Genomic DNA, 14,599 nt, shown 5'->3' with positions numbered 1-14,599 from the left:
TATCCATAAATATTTCAAAATGATTTATTTCTTGAATGTTTTTTTATCAAATCGTCTAATGCTAATTGTAAACAATGAGCTAAGCAATGCCGAATCACAATGTTGGGAAATTTTTGTAGATGTTTGATTGCAACACCTGATTTGTTTCCTAACATTACACTAGCTCCATCAGAACAAAATGCAATGAGATGATTTTTTAAATAGTTATCAGAAAATCCATATGAACTTAAAATAGCAATTATAGTAGCATGTATACATTCCGCAGTGGTATTTTCTAGTTCTACAAGATCTACAAAAATCATACGTGGTTCAGTGAGCTCAACTTGTATGTGAATAACTAAAACACTTATTTTTGATAATGTTGTCAATTCATCTGCTATTATAGAAATTTTGCAATATTTTTCTATTATTTTGGAGAATACTTCTAATTTTATTTGTTTAGAAATATGTTCAACTATTCTAATTCCTGAGAATCTAGAATGCAATGATAATCCTAGATCAATACCATTTTTAATTTGCGTCTCGATTAAATCTGGTAAATCAGACATTGGTCGGTTTCTCTTCACCAGACTATAAACTGAATTCAAAATTTTTGAAGTTATCAAAATTTCTGTTTCATTTAGTTTGTCAATTACATTTAGTAATATAGATTTGTTACATTCTTCATTTATTTTTATGATTTTATTATGAGCAAATGATTCATTATGTTTGGATAACTTTTTACGCAAAGATGCGGTTTATATCCATTCGGTTCTATTTTCATTTCTACCCATTCCTTTGATAGGTGACAACTTTTTTCTCCTTCAACACCTAAGTTTTTATATTTTGAGCAAACACTACATCCTAACTTGCCATTTTTAACTTCTAACCACTTATAATTGCGTTTTGAAATATGATACTTGCTTCTCGTTCCAGCAATCAGGTAAATGATTTTCTTTTTCTCCTCCAACTTGTTGCATACTCATTGAATCAATGTGCATATTATCTTCAACTTCATCTTCGACTTCATTTTCAACTGCAGTAGAATCAACAGAATCACTTTTCATTATTTTTTCTTTCCCAAAAAAATTTAATAAATTTGACTGTCTTTTCATGTTTCACGGGTAAAAATACTTTTATAATTATAAAAATAAAATTTGCTGAATATACAGTTTTACATTTATTATTATTTTTAAATTTTAAACACAATTGTTATACATCAGTGTACTGACGAACACAGAACTAATGCCCAGTGGAACAACCTGTTGATGACAGTTTTATGAACATTTGATGGGCTACTTGTTTTACCATCCGATTGGCTACCAGTCGTATGGTAAAATACGATTGGTAGAAATTGATAAAAAATAAAATAAGCGCATGCGCTTATTTTCAAACTTTGCGCATTCGTTATTGAGGAATTGAAACAATAATTCCAAATAATCTTTACCAGCATTTCTCAACCTTTCTAAGCCCAAGGACCAGTAAAATGCCTAAAATAATTCTACGGACCACTAAGCGACAGAAGCGTCTCTTGGGGGGGGGAGACGATCCGCTCCGGAGGCACTTTTTTGATGTGTGAGAAATCTTGCCATACTGTCTATAAAACAGCAACCGAGTGATGAAATAGACTTCGACAATGTCATTGATGATTTTGCGAACAGAAAAGCAAGAAAAATAACATTTTATAATGTTGGAATTAACGTTTTACTTCAAAAATAAACATTAATAACAAAAAATATCAAAAAATAAGTAAAACAAAAATAAACAGTGTTTTTAATTTATTTCCCTATACGTCGTTTTGACTTTTTGTAATTTTTTTAAAAACCTATGTAGGAATTACTAACATTTCGGATAAACTGCCATTTATAACATAATAAATCTAAAAGCATGTTTTGAATACATATGGAAACATAATGAAATTGGAAGTAAACAATTAAAAGTGTATCATCATTGAACAAAGCTTTAATTTTTTAAACAAATAAATAATATGATATAATTATGCTACTTACTTACAACACTTCATAACACAAAACATATTGAGGTTTCTGTTCACTTTCATCCCACACTAAGTAAACCTGAATTCCATATGTATTTCCTACTGTATATTTTCTTTGAACTGCTTGTTTCTTTTACTTTAATAGTATCAGATTTACTCGCCGTTACAACACGTGCATCACAATTAGGGTTAGCATCACCTGTTTCATTTGCCCTTCTTTTCAAAGTCCTAGTTCTAAGCCACTTTCCCATTATTAAAAAAAAAAAGTTTTCAAAAAATATATAAATACTGGGATTAACTCACGACACACTTTCTCCAAGTATCACTTCGCACTTCTGAAGATCTGAACCTTGGTTGAAGGAGGGAACCTTCAATAATAAAAATCAATAAACAACAAGCAGTGGGTTGAAATGTGGATAACACATGTTCACTTCAAATCTGACAAAACAGCAAGGGAAGGAGGAAGCAATAAAACTATATTGTTCACTTCACACCCTCTTACTATTCGTCATTCTGCTGCTACAAATTTAGCGGCAGAATGACGAATAATAAAAGAGGGGTAAAGTCAGAAGTGCACAACAATATAGTTTTATTGATTCCATCTTTGAACATTTTGACGCTGTTTGTTGGTTATTTAAGTCTCCATTTGATTTCAATAATTTTTATTTACTTATTCAATTTTAATTTCTGTTTGAATAATTAAAAAAAAATATTTTTAATTAATTTAAGTCTGCTTGCGGACCACAGATTTAGAAACACTGATCTATACACTTCCAAATAGACTAATTTTTGTTAGGTTACCATATGAATAATTTAGTGTTGCTTAATATATTTCAAAACGTTTTTTTTTTTTTTTTGAAAAAATAAAAAAAGTAAACAAGAACAACGGGCTCGCAAATTTGAGAAAAATTTAACAAAGGGCTCGCGCGAGCCCCTTATAGCTCACCACTGCTAAACCACTCTTTCTATTGTCCCATCAGCCAAGTCACTCCTCAGGCATACCGCTCTCCATATCCTTAATCATAGAATCACCATATATCTTACCACTCTTAACTTCATTCAATTCCACACAAGCATCACTCATGGACTCATTTTCTATGCTATTCAGCATGACTCTCCCAGTTTCATTACTCAACGCCCTTTTACTTACCCCTCCACTCTCACAATATCTCGTTTCTTCTAGACCTCTTGTGGTTTTATTTTGTTGACTCCCAATCACTCGCATATCATTTATTACTTCATCATTCATCAAAGACTCACCCATACGTAATCCTGTTCTAGTTACTTCAGCTAAAGTAATCTCTATAATCCTAATTTCTCTGTTTAACACATTAAACTCAGTTTTAACTTCCAGTATCTCCTTACTGAGCACTTCCAATTCTTCATGCAGAAGATGGTCATTTTTCAATTTCATGAACTCCTGCTGAAGTTTTTCCACTATGGTCCCGATGTCAGCTTCCATTCCTAAACACTCCAGCTTATCCCGACACTTCTCACATACGTTGACATTTTCGTTCTTCTCATTTAGCCAGACCGACCACAGATCCTTCACATTCTTCGGTGCATACATGTAGCAGTTTCCGCAACACATCCATTGCAAAAAATCTAACGCTGAGCTAGCCTTTCGTGTAAAAGTAGAAGTCTTGCTTGCTGCTGACATACGTTTCTTGTTGGACGCCATCTTTACATGTTGAAGTAGTGAAACAAACGGCAGCGAAAACACAATATATACAACACGGTTTCAAACAATAACACCACTGAAGGCCACTTGTAGCTACCGATGCACAACTGCAGCACAATTTGAGACAAAAAGCCACACTATACTTAAATTTAAAAACACTTTTTCTAGCCTAACTAAACACGACTGCCACATTCACCAAGGACACTAGCGTCTTTTTTTTCCGTGGAAATGGAAATATTAATCCGTCATTCTCGTTTCGATTCAAATGATGTTCACATCTCACAGGCTTCCTTGAACTTTCTTTCAAACCAAGTTTTGGTGCAGTGTAGTAATTTGGTGCCTTTCCAGTTGATTCTCTGACATGTTAGAAGTGCATGGTCTGACAGGCCAGTTTTACCATAGTGGAGAAATTTAATGCTGTGTTTATGTTTATCTATTCTTATTGGGATGGTGCACCCTGTTTTCTATGTAGAATAAGTTGCAGGTGCACTGTATTTTGTAAACCCCTGGGTGGGCAAGGTATTGAAGAGGATCTTTGGATGAGCTGAGTAAATTTCTTAATTTTGCGGGAGGTTTGAAAGTTGCCTTAATATTATATTTATGTAGTATTGTATTCTATTTTTTCTGATATGCTCCTAATGTATGGTATGGCTATGGTATTGTAATCTTTTTTGCTTTTAATGGTATTTTTGTGGAGAATCTTGTGAGCTGTTTCTTTTCTTTTCTTTTTTTTTTTTTTTTGTAACCATTTTTTATAAACATTTGGCTAATAATTTCGTATTCTTTGTTCCTGCCCAGTGCCTGTTCACTCGAGCAAATTATTCGGGCTCTATGTTTGAAGGTGCAGATGACCGTGACCCCTAGTTTTTGTGTTGGATGGTGGTATGAATTTTTATATATGTATTGGCCTGTGTGTGTGTGTAGGTTTATGATAGACCATGAAAAAGGTAGCCTGAGGGAAGATGTATGACAAATGTGTCTAGAAAAGGAAGAGAGTTATTGTTTCAAACGCGATGGTAAATTGGATATGTTTATGCTGTTTGTTCAGGTGGCTTAGGAATGTATTTAATGTTTTGCGGCTGTGGAGCCAAGCGGTGAAAATATCAATATGTTTGAGCCAGACTGGGCTTTATGCTTGCTGAATCAAGAGCTTGTTGCTCGAGTCTTCCATGCTTCCATGTAAAAGTTAGCTATGGGAGAGGGGGAGGAGGATGAGTCCATGGCTATAGCTTTTTTTTTTTTTTTTTTTTTCAGACAGAAATTATTTTGCTACATGAAATACCTGGAGGGTCATGATATTGGGCAAAAATATGTTCGGTATGAGAAGAATAGTATCATGGATCAGGACATCAGTGAAAAGGGCAGTTATGTCAAAGCTGACTAATAAATCTATGTCACTGAGTGTGATGTTTCTAATTTTGTTTATGAAGTGTTGTGCATTTTATGTAAGAGGGGGAGGGGATTGACCTACTAACTCCTTGAGTGTAGCTGCCAGTTTCTTGGCTAAGTGATAATTGGGGCTGTCGATTCCTTCAACTATCAGTTGTAGTGGTGTGTTTGTTTTGTGTATTTTAGGCAGGCCATCAATTTTGGGAGTATGGGCACAATGCACTAATAGCTTTTTAATTGTTTTCTCTGGCTACGTGATCACTGACTTGATTAATTCTGTTGTTTTCTTTTTGATGTAATTTGTAGGGTTGTGGTTAACTATTTGGTACGTGTTGTGGTCTGATGCCAGTTGGTCCATTTTTTCAAGGTATGCTCTCTGATCAAGGATGACGGTGGTATTACCTTTATCTGCTTTGGTAATAATGATATCTTGGTTATTTCTTAAAGATTTAAGGACTATTTTTTCTATTTTGGCTAAATTGCAACTTAGCTGTTTATTGGAATTTAGTATGTTGGCTGTTTCCATCCTTATTTTATTAGCTATATTGGAGGGGAAAGGTGAAGTGTTATTTTCTTAATTATATAAATGAAGTAATTATTCCAACATGTTTTTGTCTCCATAAATTCTTCACTATGAATGCTAACCACCGTGTAACCTTAAAAGAAAGAATATTACAAATATGTAAAATAATTAAAAATTATTTAATTTTAAAAATATTATTTATTATTGGAATTTGTTTTTTGCTGAGTGAAGATATTTGTATGTATAGCAGGAGCTCAATTTGAATTATAGCATGATCTTCAAATGTAGCAAGAGAAAACATGTAATTGTCACATCAGCTTTTTACCTAATGAATGTGAACATTAAGGTGAGGACTGCTTCATTTCTTACTCTGCTCTTTTGATATAGCCATACAATAGAATATTTAAAACATTATTTAAAAAGCAACAACAACACATTGTTATTGTGCTTTTTTACTTAAGTCAGATTATTTCATTTACCAAAGAAAAAATTTTTTTTTTTTTTTTAGTCTATGGCACATCAATAAGTTCAGTAATTCTTACAATTTTAGTTGTAATTTATTTTTATTTTTTTACTTTATGTGATTTCCAAAAATGAAATAAAAGGATTAGCATAATTTTTCTTGAATATTTTGAAAATAAAATCCTGCATTTTTTTTTGTGTGTGTGTGTTTGGGGGGGGGGGGTCCTCTCTCTGTCACATGATTTTCTGTAATGTTCAGACAAATCATCAGTCATACATACTTTTGTCAAAGAGGTTTGTTCCTGAATTAAGTTATTTAGTTTATATAAACTATAGTATGTGTAAACACTGTTGATTCTTTTATTTATTTTTTTTTTTTTTGCAAATGAATCCCTTTTCTTGTATGTTTTCTGCTCCCTTAATCATAAAAAATTTGGGTGTGATTCATTGTATTATGAAAGATTAATTAGGTTCATGTGTAATTATTATACCACCTGCATACAGAAATCGTATAAATTATTGGGCATTTATTTTTCTGTATTCAATTTTTTTTTTTTCTTTTTCATCTTAAACTTGCTCAGATTGCATTATTCTAGGTTCTTGGTTCACTGGTAATTTATTCATACTTTTTGCTAATTTTATATATCACCTGTGTAGAGAAATCCTTAATTACTGGATAATTATATCCTGAAACTAGTTGAATCTTTCTCTTCTACGTAGCTTTGGATTCAGTTGAAAACGTACATCACAATTTATGGCCTGTTGGGTATGCAAATGAAAGTGAGAGAGAATTTCTCATGTCTCACCCTATGTACAATGTATGACCATTAGTATGTGAATGTGTTAATGAAGACAGTTAGCTATTAGAACTGTTATGATGCCTTTTATGGCCCAATCTTTTAAATTTGTGCTTGTGTATGAATATAAATAGATAATTAGAAATTATGAATATTTATTAATTTTCATTTTAAATTTCTTTGAATTTCAAAGAAAGTCATATGCATATGTCCATTTAAATTTTAGAATCCATTTGATATGAGGGTGTATAAGAGAGGTCCAGGAACTAAGAATAATCCCAACTTGATTCCTTCAGCGTTTGATAAGCGTATAATGGGTTGTATATGTAAGTATTTGTTTCTTTTATTGCAGTTAGTTTTATTAGGATAAGATTAAAATTATGAGCTTGTGAAAATGCACAATTTATTTATTATTTGCTTTCATTATATATATATACCTGAACTAGCCATAAATACTTTTAAAACTTGAACATTGCATAAACCTTTAATCTATCAGCAAATTATTTGCAGCTTTCAGCACATATAAACCACATGCATAATGTGCATATAGCAGTACTCAATGTTTGAAATATCTCTTTTGCCTTCACATACACATGAAGTCTGAGGCCACATATCAATGGCAGTATGCACAACATCAGATGGAAACGCTGCTGCTACTTGCTCCAAATCCACCTTCAGGCTGGTGATGCTGGCATGTCGTTTAATACATGTTACTTTCTCTCAAGCTCTGACCACAATTTGAAGTCTAATGGATTCAGATTGAAACCTCCAGATGGCTAGTCAGATGGTGATATGCGGTTGGGCACATTTGCCTCCAACAACTGTTGTGTGGTTCTCACCTTGTGTGTGGGGATCGAGTCCTTTTAAAAGGTTGATTGCCCACCATGAAACAAGGTTGTTTAGGGATCATACACTATGTTAGAACACAGGTTCCAGCATAGTGTCCTGATATACTTTGAGGTTTTCACTCATTTCTTGCAGAAATGAAACTTGTATCCTCTCCCCATCAACCATCACTGACATGGAGTTATGACCACTCTGAATCCTGGGTTCTGTGGCATGTACTGTTTGTCCATCTGGGACATATACCCAGTTATTCTGGCAGTTAAATGACTTTCATGAAAATCTTCTCATCTGTGAACAGGATATTTCTGTGCCTGTTGTTCGTACTGCTAGAGAAGTGCCTTTGATTTTATCACCCTCTGATGCATAAGTTGTGGTGTTAGGAAGTGTCCAGTAGAATAATGTTAGGCTTTCACTCCCAGGTTATCACTTAGTACATGTGACATCATTCTCTGCAAAGCATTCATCTCTTGCAACATCATCACAGGATTATGGTGGAGACATGCCTTCACAGTCCTCACAAGCTCTTGCATCCTAACACAGCATGGTCAACTTGCTCTTTGGTGGTTAGATATGTCTTTTGAATCATTATAATGGTTAATAGTCTGATACGCAAATGTCCTACTGATCCCGAGTGCTTCTAGTGTGTTGAAAATAACAGGCAGCTGCATTTGATTATGAGAACTGTGTACAGATACACAGTCCTCATAATCTCCTCACTGTATGTTAACCTATACAGCTAGACCACTCTCTCACTACTGATTAACACACGCAGTGTTGCTTGTGTGTAGTGTCACTAATGGAACTGGGCTTACCCAATTCTGTGGGCAGAGTGCAGAAGTTGTAACAGTATTTATGGCAAGACTGTGTGCACACACACACACACAGTCTGAAGAATGTATTTATATATATATATATACATATTTATGTATGTATATGCATATTATATATATTGCAAACATCATTATGGTGACTTGCACATATTAATCAAACTAATAAAAAGTTCTGGCCTAAGACAGTTGTTAGTGCTGTAAAAGGAAATTCCCTGTAGTGCAGTTTTTGCTTGGACATTTAGTCCTTCAATCATCCTTTCAAGTTCCCTGTAGTTGAAAGTTGATATGTCATAAGTTAGGTATGCTTTTTTTTTTTTTTAACTGATTGATTGTTGAAGTGTGCATTTGAGGTTACTTGCTAATACTTAATTTTACTTTATATAAATTATTAGTAATTTATAAACATTGTCTGCAAATTATAGATTTCTTTGGCTTTCTTTCTACTAAAAGTGAAGTTAGTAGCATAACATCAAATTTTATACATACATATAAACAGAATGTTGGGTATCTACTTGGATACTGAACGAACGAGGATGGGCTGGCAATTTGGGATTTAGCCGACCAAATTGTATTCTTATTGGTTAAACCAAAATAAAAAATGATGGTACAACATGACAAAATTTCATGCCGGCTGGGGCGTCGCCCGGTTAAACAAGGCCCCCGTTGTTTTCGCCAGGGAACCAGGGCGAACAGTGAAAAGTCAGCTACTGGAACAAATCTGAAAACAAACCCCAACTCAACATCACCAGAGTTAAAGATCGGTACTATCAACGTAAGAAGCCTGAATGGCAAAGAAATGGAACTAGCTGAGGAATTAGATAAGTACCAGATCGACATAATAGGGGTGACTGAAACAAAAAAGACCAAAACTGATGAGATCTTTCTGAGCAATAAATACAAAATGTTATATTCAGGCAATGACAATCAAGGAAAAGAAGGAGTAGCCATAGTATTCAACACAAAATACGAGGCTAATCTTCTTGAATGGCAGTCAGTCTCAAGTAGAGTAATGTGGGCAAATATGAGAATGGGGAACTGGACAATGAGACTTATTTGTGCCTATGGTCCCACAGAAGGTTCTACTAAGGTAGAAGTGGAGCAATTTTTTGAGGCTTTAGAAAAAGCACCTGACACAATGAAATAGGAAAAGTTGGTCCTTGTTGGGGATCTAAATAGTAGAGTAGGAAATGATTGTGAGACATACAAAAATATTTTGGGAAAATTTGGAGAAAAGAGCAAAGCTAATAATAATGGCAAATATCTGTTGGATTTCTGCTCAGGACATGGACTGGTTATTACTAACACCATGTTCCAACATAAAAATGTGCACAAATTCACATGGAGAGAAGAGGCTAGGAATAAGAAAAGTCTCATTGACTATGTTATTGTTGATAGTGATGTTTTCTCTCTGGTGCAGGACACCAGAGTGTACAGAGGATTTGAAATTGGAAGTGATCACTATTTAGTCTTGAGCAGGATAAAATTGAATTTCATATTGAAAAGAATAACATGTAAGAAAGTTTTAAAGCGAATAAAAGTTGAGCAGCTCTCAGATGTAAACTGTAGACTAAAATACAGAAATATTATTGAAAAGAAAATGAAAGAGTTTGAGAACAGGAATCAAACCTTGGAGATTCAGTGGCAAACTCTGAAGGAAACATTGATTGATTCTGCCAGAGAGGCATGTGGTGAGGTTGTGTGCAAGGATAAAAAAATCAGAACTCCCTGGTGGACACAGGAAGTTAAAGAGGCAGTGAAGGAAAAGAAGAAAGCATATCAAAAGTTCCTGGCAAATAAGTCAGCTTTTACTCTTACAGAATACAGAGACAAATGTAAGAAAGCTAACCAGTGTGTAAAACTAGCTAAACAAAAGTCATGGGAGGACTTTGGCAAGAATATAGAAAATAAATATCAAGAAGGTGGCAAAATATTCTGGAGGTTGTTGAAGAAGCTTAGGAATGGAGGAAAGAGTGCTGTAAAAGGAATTAGAGATGATAAAGGTGAAATGAAAACAGGAGAAAAAGATATCCTTGAAGTATGGAGTAATTACTTTGAAAAACTGCTAAATGAAACAAGCAGTGATGACAGCACAGTGATAAAAAAAACACTGACCAGGCATGCAGTCAGGAATACATATCCATACTTGAAGTAGAAAAAGCCATCAAAGGCTTGAAATGTGGAAAGGCAGCAGGAGTAGATGATATTCGACCAGAAATGCTGAAGTATGGTGGTATAAGAGTCTTACAGTGGCTGCACTGCATAGTTCAGAAAGCCTGGACAGAGGGACGAATTCCCGATGATTGGAGTAGAGCTCTCATAGTACCCATATATAAAAAGGGAAATAAAACTGAATGTGAGAATTACAGAGGTATTTCCCTACTGAGTGTTCCTGGCAAGATCTATGCAAGTATACTTGAGAAACGGTTGAGAAGAATTGTGTGAAGAAAAGCTTGGTGAAGAACAAGCTGGATTCAGGCCAAATAGAGGCTGTCAGGATCAGATCTTCACTTTACGACAAATAGTCGAGAAAGCATGGGAATATAACAAAGATCTGTATTTAAGTTTTGTCGATTTGGAAAAGGCATATGACAAGGTGCCAAGAGAGAAGCTATTCAATACACTGCAGTTATATGGTGTCAATGGGGCATTATATCAAGCAATACTTAGTCTTTATTTGAGTTGTGAGTCAGCAGTTAGAATTGAAGGAAGTACAGGAAGATGGTTTAATGTTAAATCTGGTGTGAGACAAGGATGTACATTATCCCCTCTGTTATTCATTATCTATATGGATCACATTATGAAAGAATGTGGTATTAAACCTGATATCAAAATTGGAGATGTTAATGTCAGCTCTTTGCTTTATGCGGATGATGTTATACTTCTAAATAAATCCGCTACAAGTCTGCAAGATTCTCTGACTAAATTGAATAGCTGTTGTAATAGATATGGTATGAAGGTCAGCAATAAAAAGACAAAGACAATGAAAATAAGCAGAATCATTGAAAATGTCAACTGTGTTGTGAATGGAGAACCTGTGGAACAAGTAAAACATTTCAGCTACTTAGGCACAATTTTTTACTGAAGATGGTAAACTAAATATAGAAATAGACAACAGAATCAGCAAAGCTGGTATCGTGGGAAGTCAATTGAATAAATTCATATGGAATAAGAAAGAAATTAGTCGGAACACTAAATTAGCTGTATACAAGACTGTGTTCAAACCAATTTTAACTTATGGATCTGAGAGCTGGGTCAGAAGTAAAACACTTGACCAAAGACTAGAGACCGCAGATATGAGAGTCCTGAGAAAGATTAGAGGCGGGAACAGATGGCATCAATGGCAATATCATATTAAAAATGAGGATATTAGGAAAGAACTTGACATTGTCAGCATCCAGGAATGCGTTAGCAGAGCTAATCTCAGATGGTATGGTCACTTAAATAGAATGGGAGAGGAAAGATTAGCAAAACAAGTGTTCTCTGCCAGGTTGGCAGGAAAACGACCCAGAGGAAGACCAAGATATAGGTGGATTGATACGGTACAAAGTGCCTTAGACGATAGAAATATAAGATCTGATAATGTTGGAGTCTTGACAAGCAACAGACTGATTTGGAGGAAAATTGTAGATAGGAAGTTAGTAATGATGTAATTTTTTCATGTAGTACTGTCATATCCTGTACACCCCTTGAGGGTACATGGCAGGAATTTGATGATGATGATGATGATGATATAAACAGAATGTCTATATAGAAATCAAAGTAAAAAAAGTTGAATCTTTAACTTTTTTTTACCGAAGAATGTAGAAAGAGGAATATTTACATATATATAGTATACTTCAGTTTCATGTGGTATATAGCAACATCTTTGCTGGTATGAAGTTCAGCCATCACATATAGAGTATGTAATGCGATATATGTGATGGTTGAACTTCATAGGCAGTCTATACGAGGGTGGTCTGAAAAGTTCTCGACCATAGATGGCAACACTATCAGCAAGATTTTTTTTTTTCTTTCTAAGTTGGTATATCTGTCATACATCCATGTGAAATTGCAAGTCATTCTATCAAGTAGTTTGTTTTATACAGCTGTCTGAAGCAACTGTTGTTTTTATCCCTTGAAATGGATAAAATTGAGTATTGTGCGATTATAAAATTCTTTGTAAAAGAATGTTTATCACCAAAAGAAATTCATTTGAATTTCATTAAAGTTTATGGGCACTCTTCTCCTTTGTTTTCGACAATTAAGAAATGGGCTGCCGAGTTTAAACGTGGCCGTACCTACCAGCCTTGAAGATGATCCATGTGAAAGACGTCCAAAAAGTGTAACAACACCAGAAATCATTGATCAGGTGCATGATATGGTATTGGATGAGTGGCCAGTCAGAGTGTGTGAAATTGCTGAGACTGTAGGCATTTCAAAAGAACATGTAGGATATATTTTGCAAATGAAAATGAAAAAGCTTTGTGCAAGATGGGTGCCACGTGTGTTCACAGTGGATCAAAAATGCACTTGCATGAAAATCTCTGAACAGTGCCTCGAGCATTTCAACAAGAATAAAACTGAGATAAAAAGCCAAACGGTTATTTTTTCTATTTTATCCCCTTAATTTAATTAACTGGCGAAGTTAATTAAATTAAGGGGATAAAAATCCCTTATTATTTTACAGCCAGTATGCGAAACTCTGAGATTGAAGATCTAAGAGTTTCATGCCGAAGAACTATCAGCGAATCCAAGCATAAGTGAACACCCAGTAGTACAACACTAAGGCAACTCAAAGCAAAGGTGGAGCAAGCTCCCTCACTATCTCCTAGAATCTCCAAAAAATTTGTCTTATTTATAATATATGGGCACACCTTTCTGGCATTCATATAGTGAAGGTATGTAAGTTCTTTTCACTTAAAAGTCTACTTACTCACTGATGAGACTTCACAAAATGTTGATACCAGTCTGGGTAGTGACCTCTCCTCATAATGTAAGGCAGTAGTACATCTCCTAGGAGCTGTGTTTTACATTATGAGAAAATATCAAGGATAGTGAGGGAGCTTGCTCCACCCTTGCTTTGAGTTGCCTTGGTGTTGTACTACCAGGTGTTCACTTACGCTTGGATTTGCCGATATTTCGTCGGCATGAAACTCTTAGATCGTAGTTTATGATCTTAGAGTTTCGCATACTTGCTGTAAAATAATAAGGGATTTTTGTCCCTTTAATTTAAGAATAAAACTGATTTTGTGCTTCAATTTATTATTATGGATGAGACTTGGATTCACCATTACACACCAGAATCCAAACAGCACTCAAAACAGTGGACAGAAGCTGGTTGTTCAGCGCCAAAGAAGACAAAGTCAGTTCCATCAGCAGGAAAGTTCATGGCATCAGTGTTTTTGGATGGTAAAGGCATTTTGTTTATTAATTATCTTGAAAAGGGTAAAACAATAACTGGAGAATATTATTCTCATCTTTTAACCAGACTAGATGAAAAGATTCGGTTTGTAGAAGAAAAAAAAATCATCTTTCATCAGGACAATGCACCTGCCCACAAAGGTGTTTTGGCAATGGGAAAATTAAAGGATCTGCTCTGTGAATTGTTGAAACATTCACCCTATTCCCCATATTTGGCTCCCTCTGACTCTTCCCAAAACTAAAACTCTTCTTCGCTGGTCAGCATTTTTCTTCGATCAAGAGCTGACTGCATCTGTAGAGGGATATTTTGCAGATCTTACTGAGAACCACTAAAGGGATGGAATAAAGTGCTGGAGGGGCATGGCTGGAATAAATGTATTAGTCTTAAGGGAGATTATGTTGAAAAATAAAAATAATTTTGAAATTATAAATTCGTTTTTTTCATTGTATTTAAGTTTTGAAGGGCCCCCCCCATCTTGCTTGAATATGAGAATAAGTTGTCAGTAGTGTCACAAGCAGCCAAAGTATATGTGATCTGTTAAATTTTTACACACCAAACATTAACTTTTGGTCTCTTGACCTTATGGGTGGGAGGTGGATTCTCCTTTTCCTAGATGCAACAGTTCTGTTCAACTTTCCCATGAGTAAATTGTTTGCTTCACTGGGGATTATGACCAAGTTCAGGTACTCTGGATT

At 34.8% G+C, this 14,599-nt stretch overlaps 1 protein-coding gene across 1 annotated transcript in view; it reads left to right on the top strand.

Annotated features, from left to right (window-relative positions):
* LOC150101089 (cytochrome c oxidase subunit 5B, mitochondrial-like) overlaps positions 1 to 14,599 on the top strand; it is a 67,892-nt gene that overhangs the window by 34,374 nt on the left and 18,919 nt on the right. Inside the window, exon 3 of the mRNA XM_090402082.1 lies at positions 7,054 to 7,153. Coding sequence (XP_090258208.1) covers positions 7,054 to 7,153 — 100 coding nt within the window. The remainder of the gene's footprint in view (positions 1 to 7,053; positions 7,154 to 14,599) is intronic.

This window comes from Typopeltis vanoorti, chromosome 12, assembly GCF_054136105.1.
Source record: "Typopeltis vanoorti isolate ZY-2024b chromosome 12, IOZ_Tvanoo_1.0, whole genome shotgun sequence".
In the NCBI taxonomy this organism is placed as follows: domain Eukaryota; kingdom Metazoa; phylum Arthropoda; class Arachnida; order Uropygi; family Thelyphonidae; genus Typopeltis; species Typopeltis vanoorti.
Note: the sequence above shows the minus strand (reverse complement) of the source record. Positions and strands in the feature narration are given on the sequence as shown.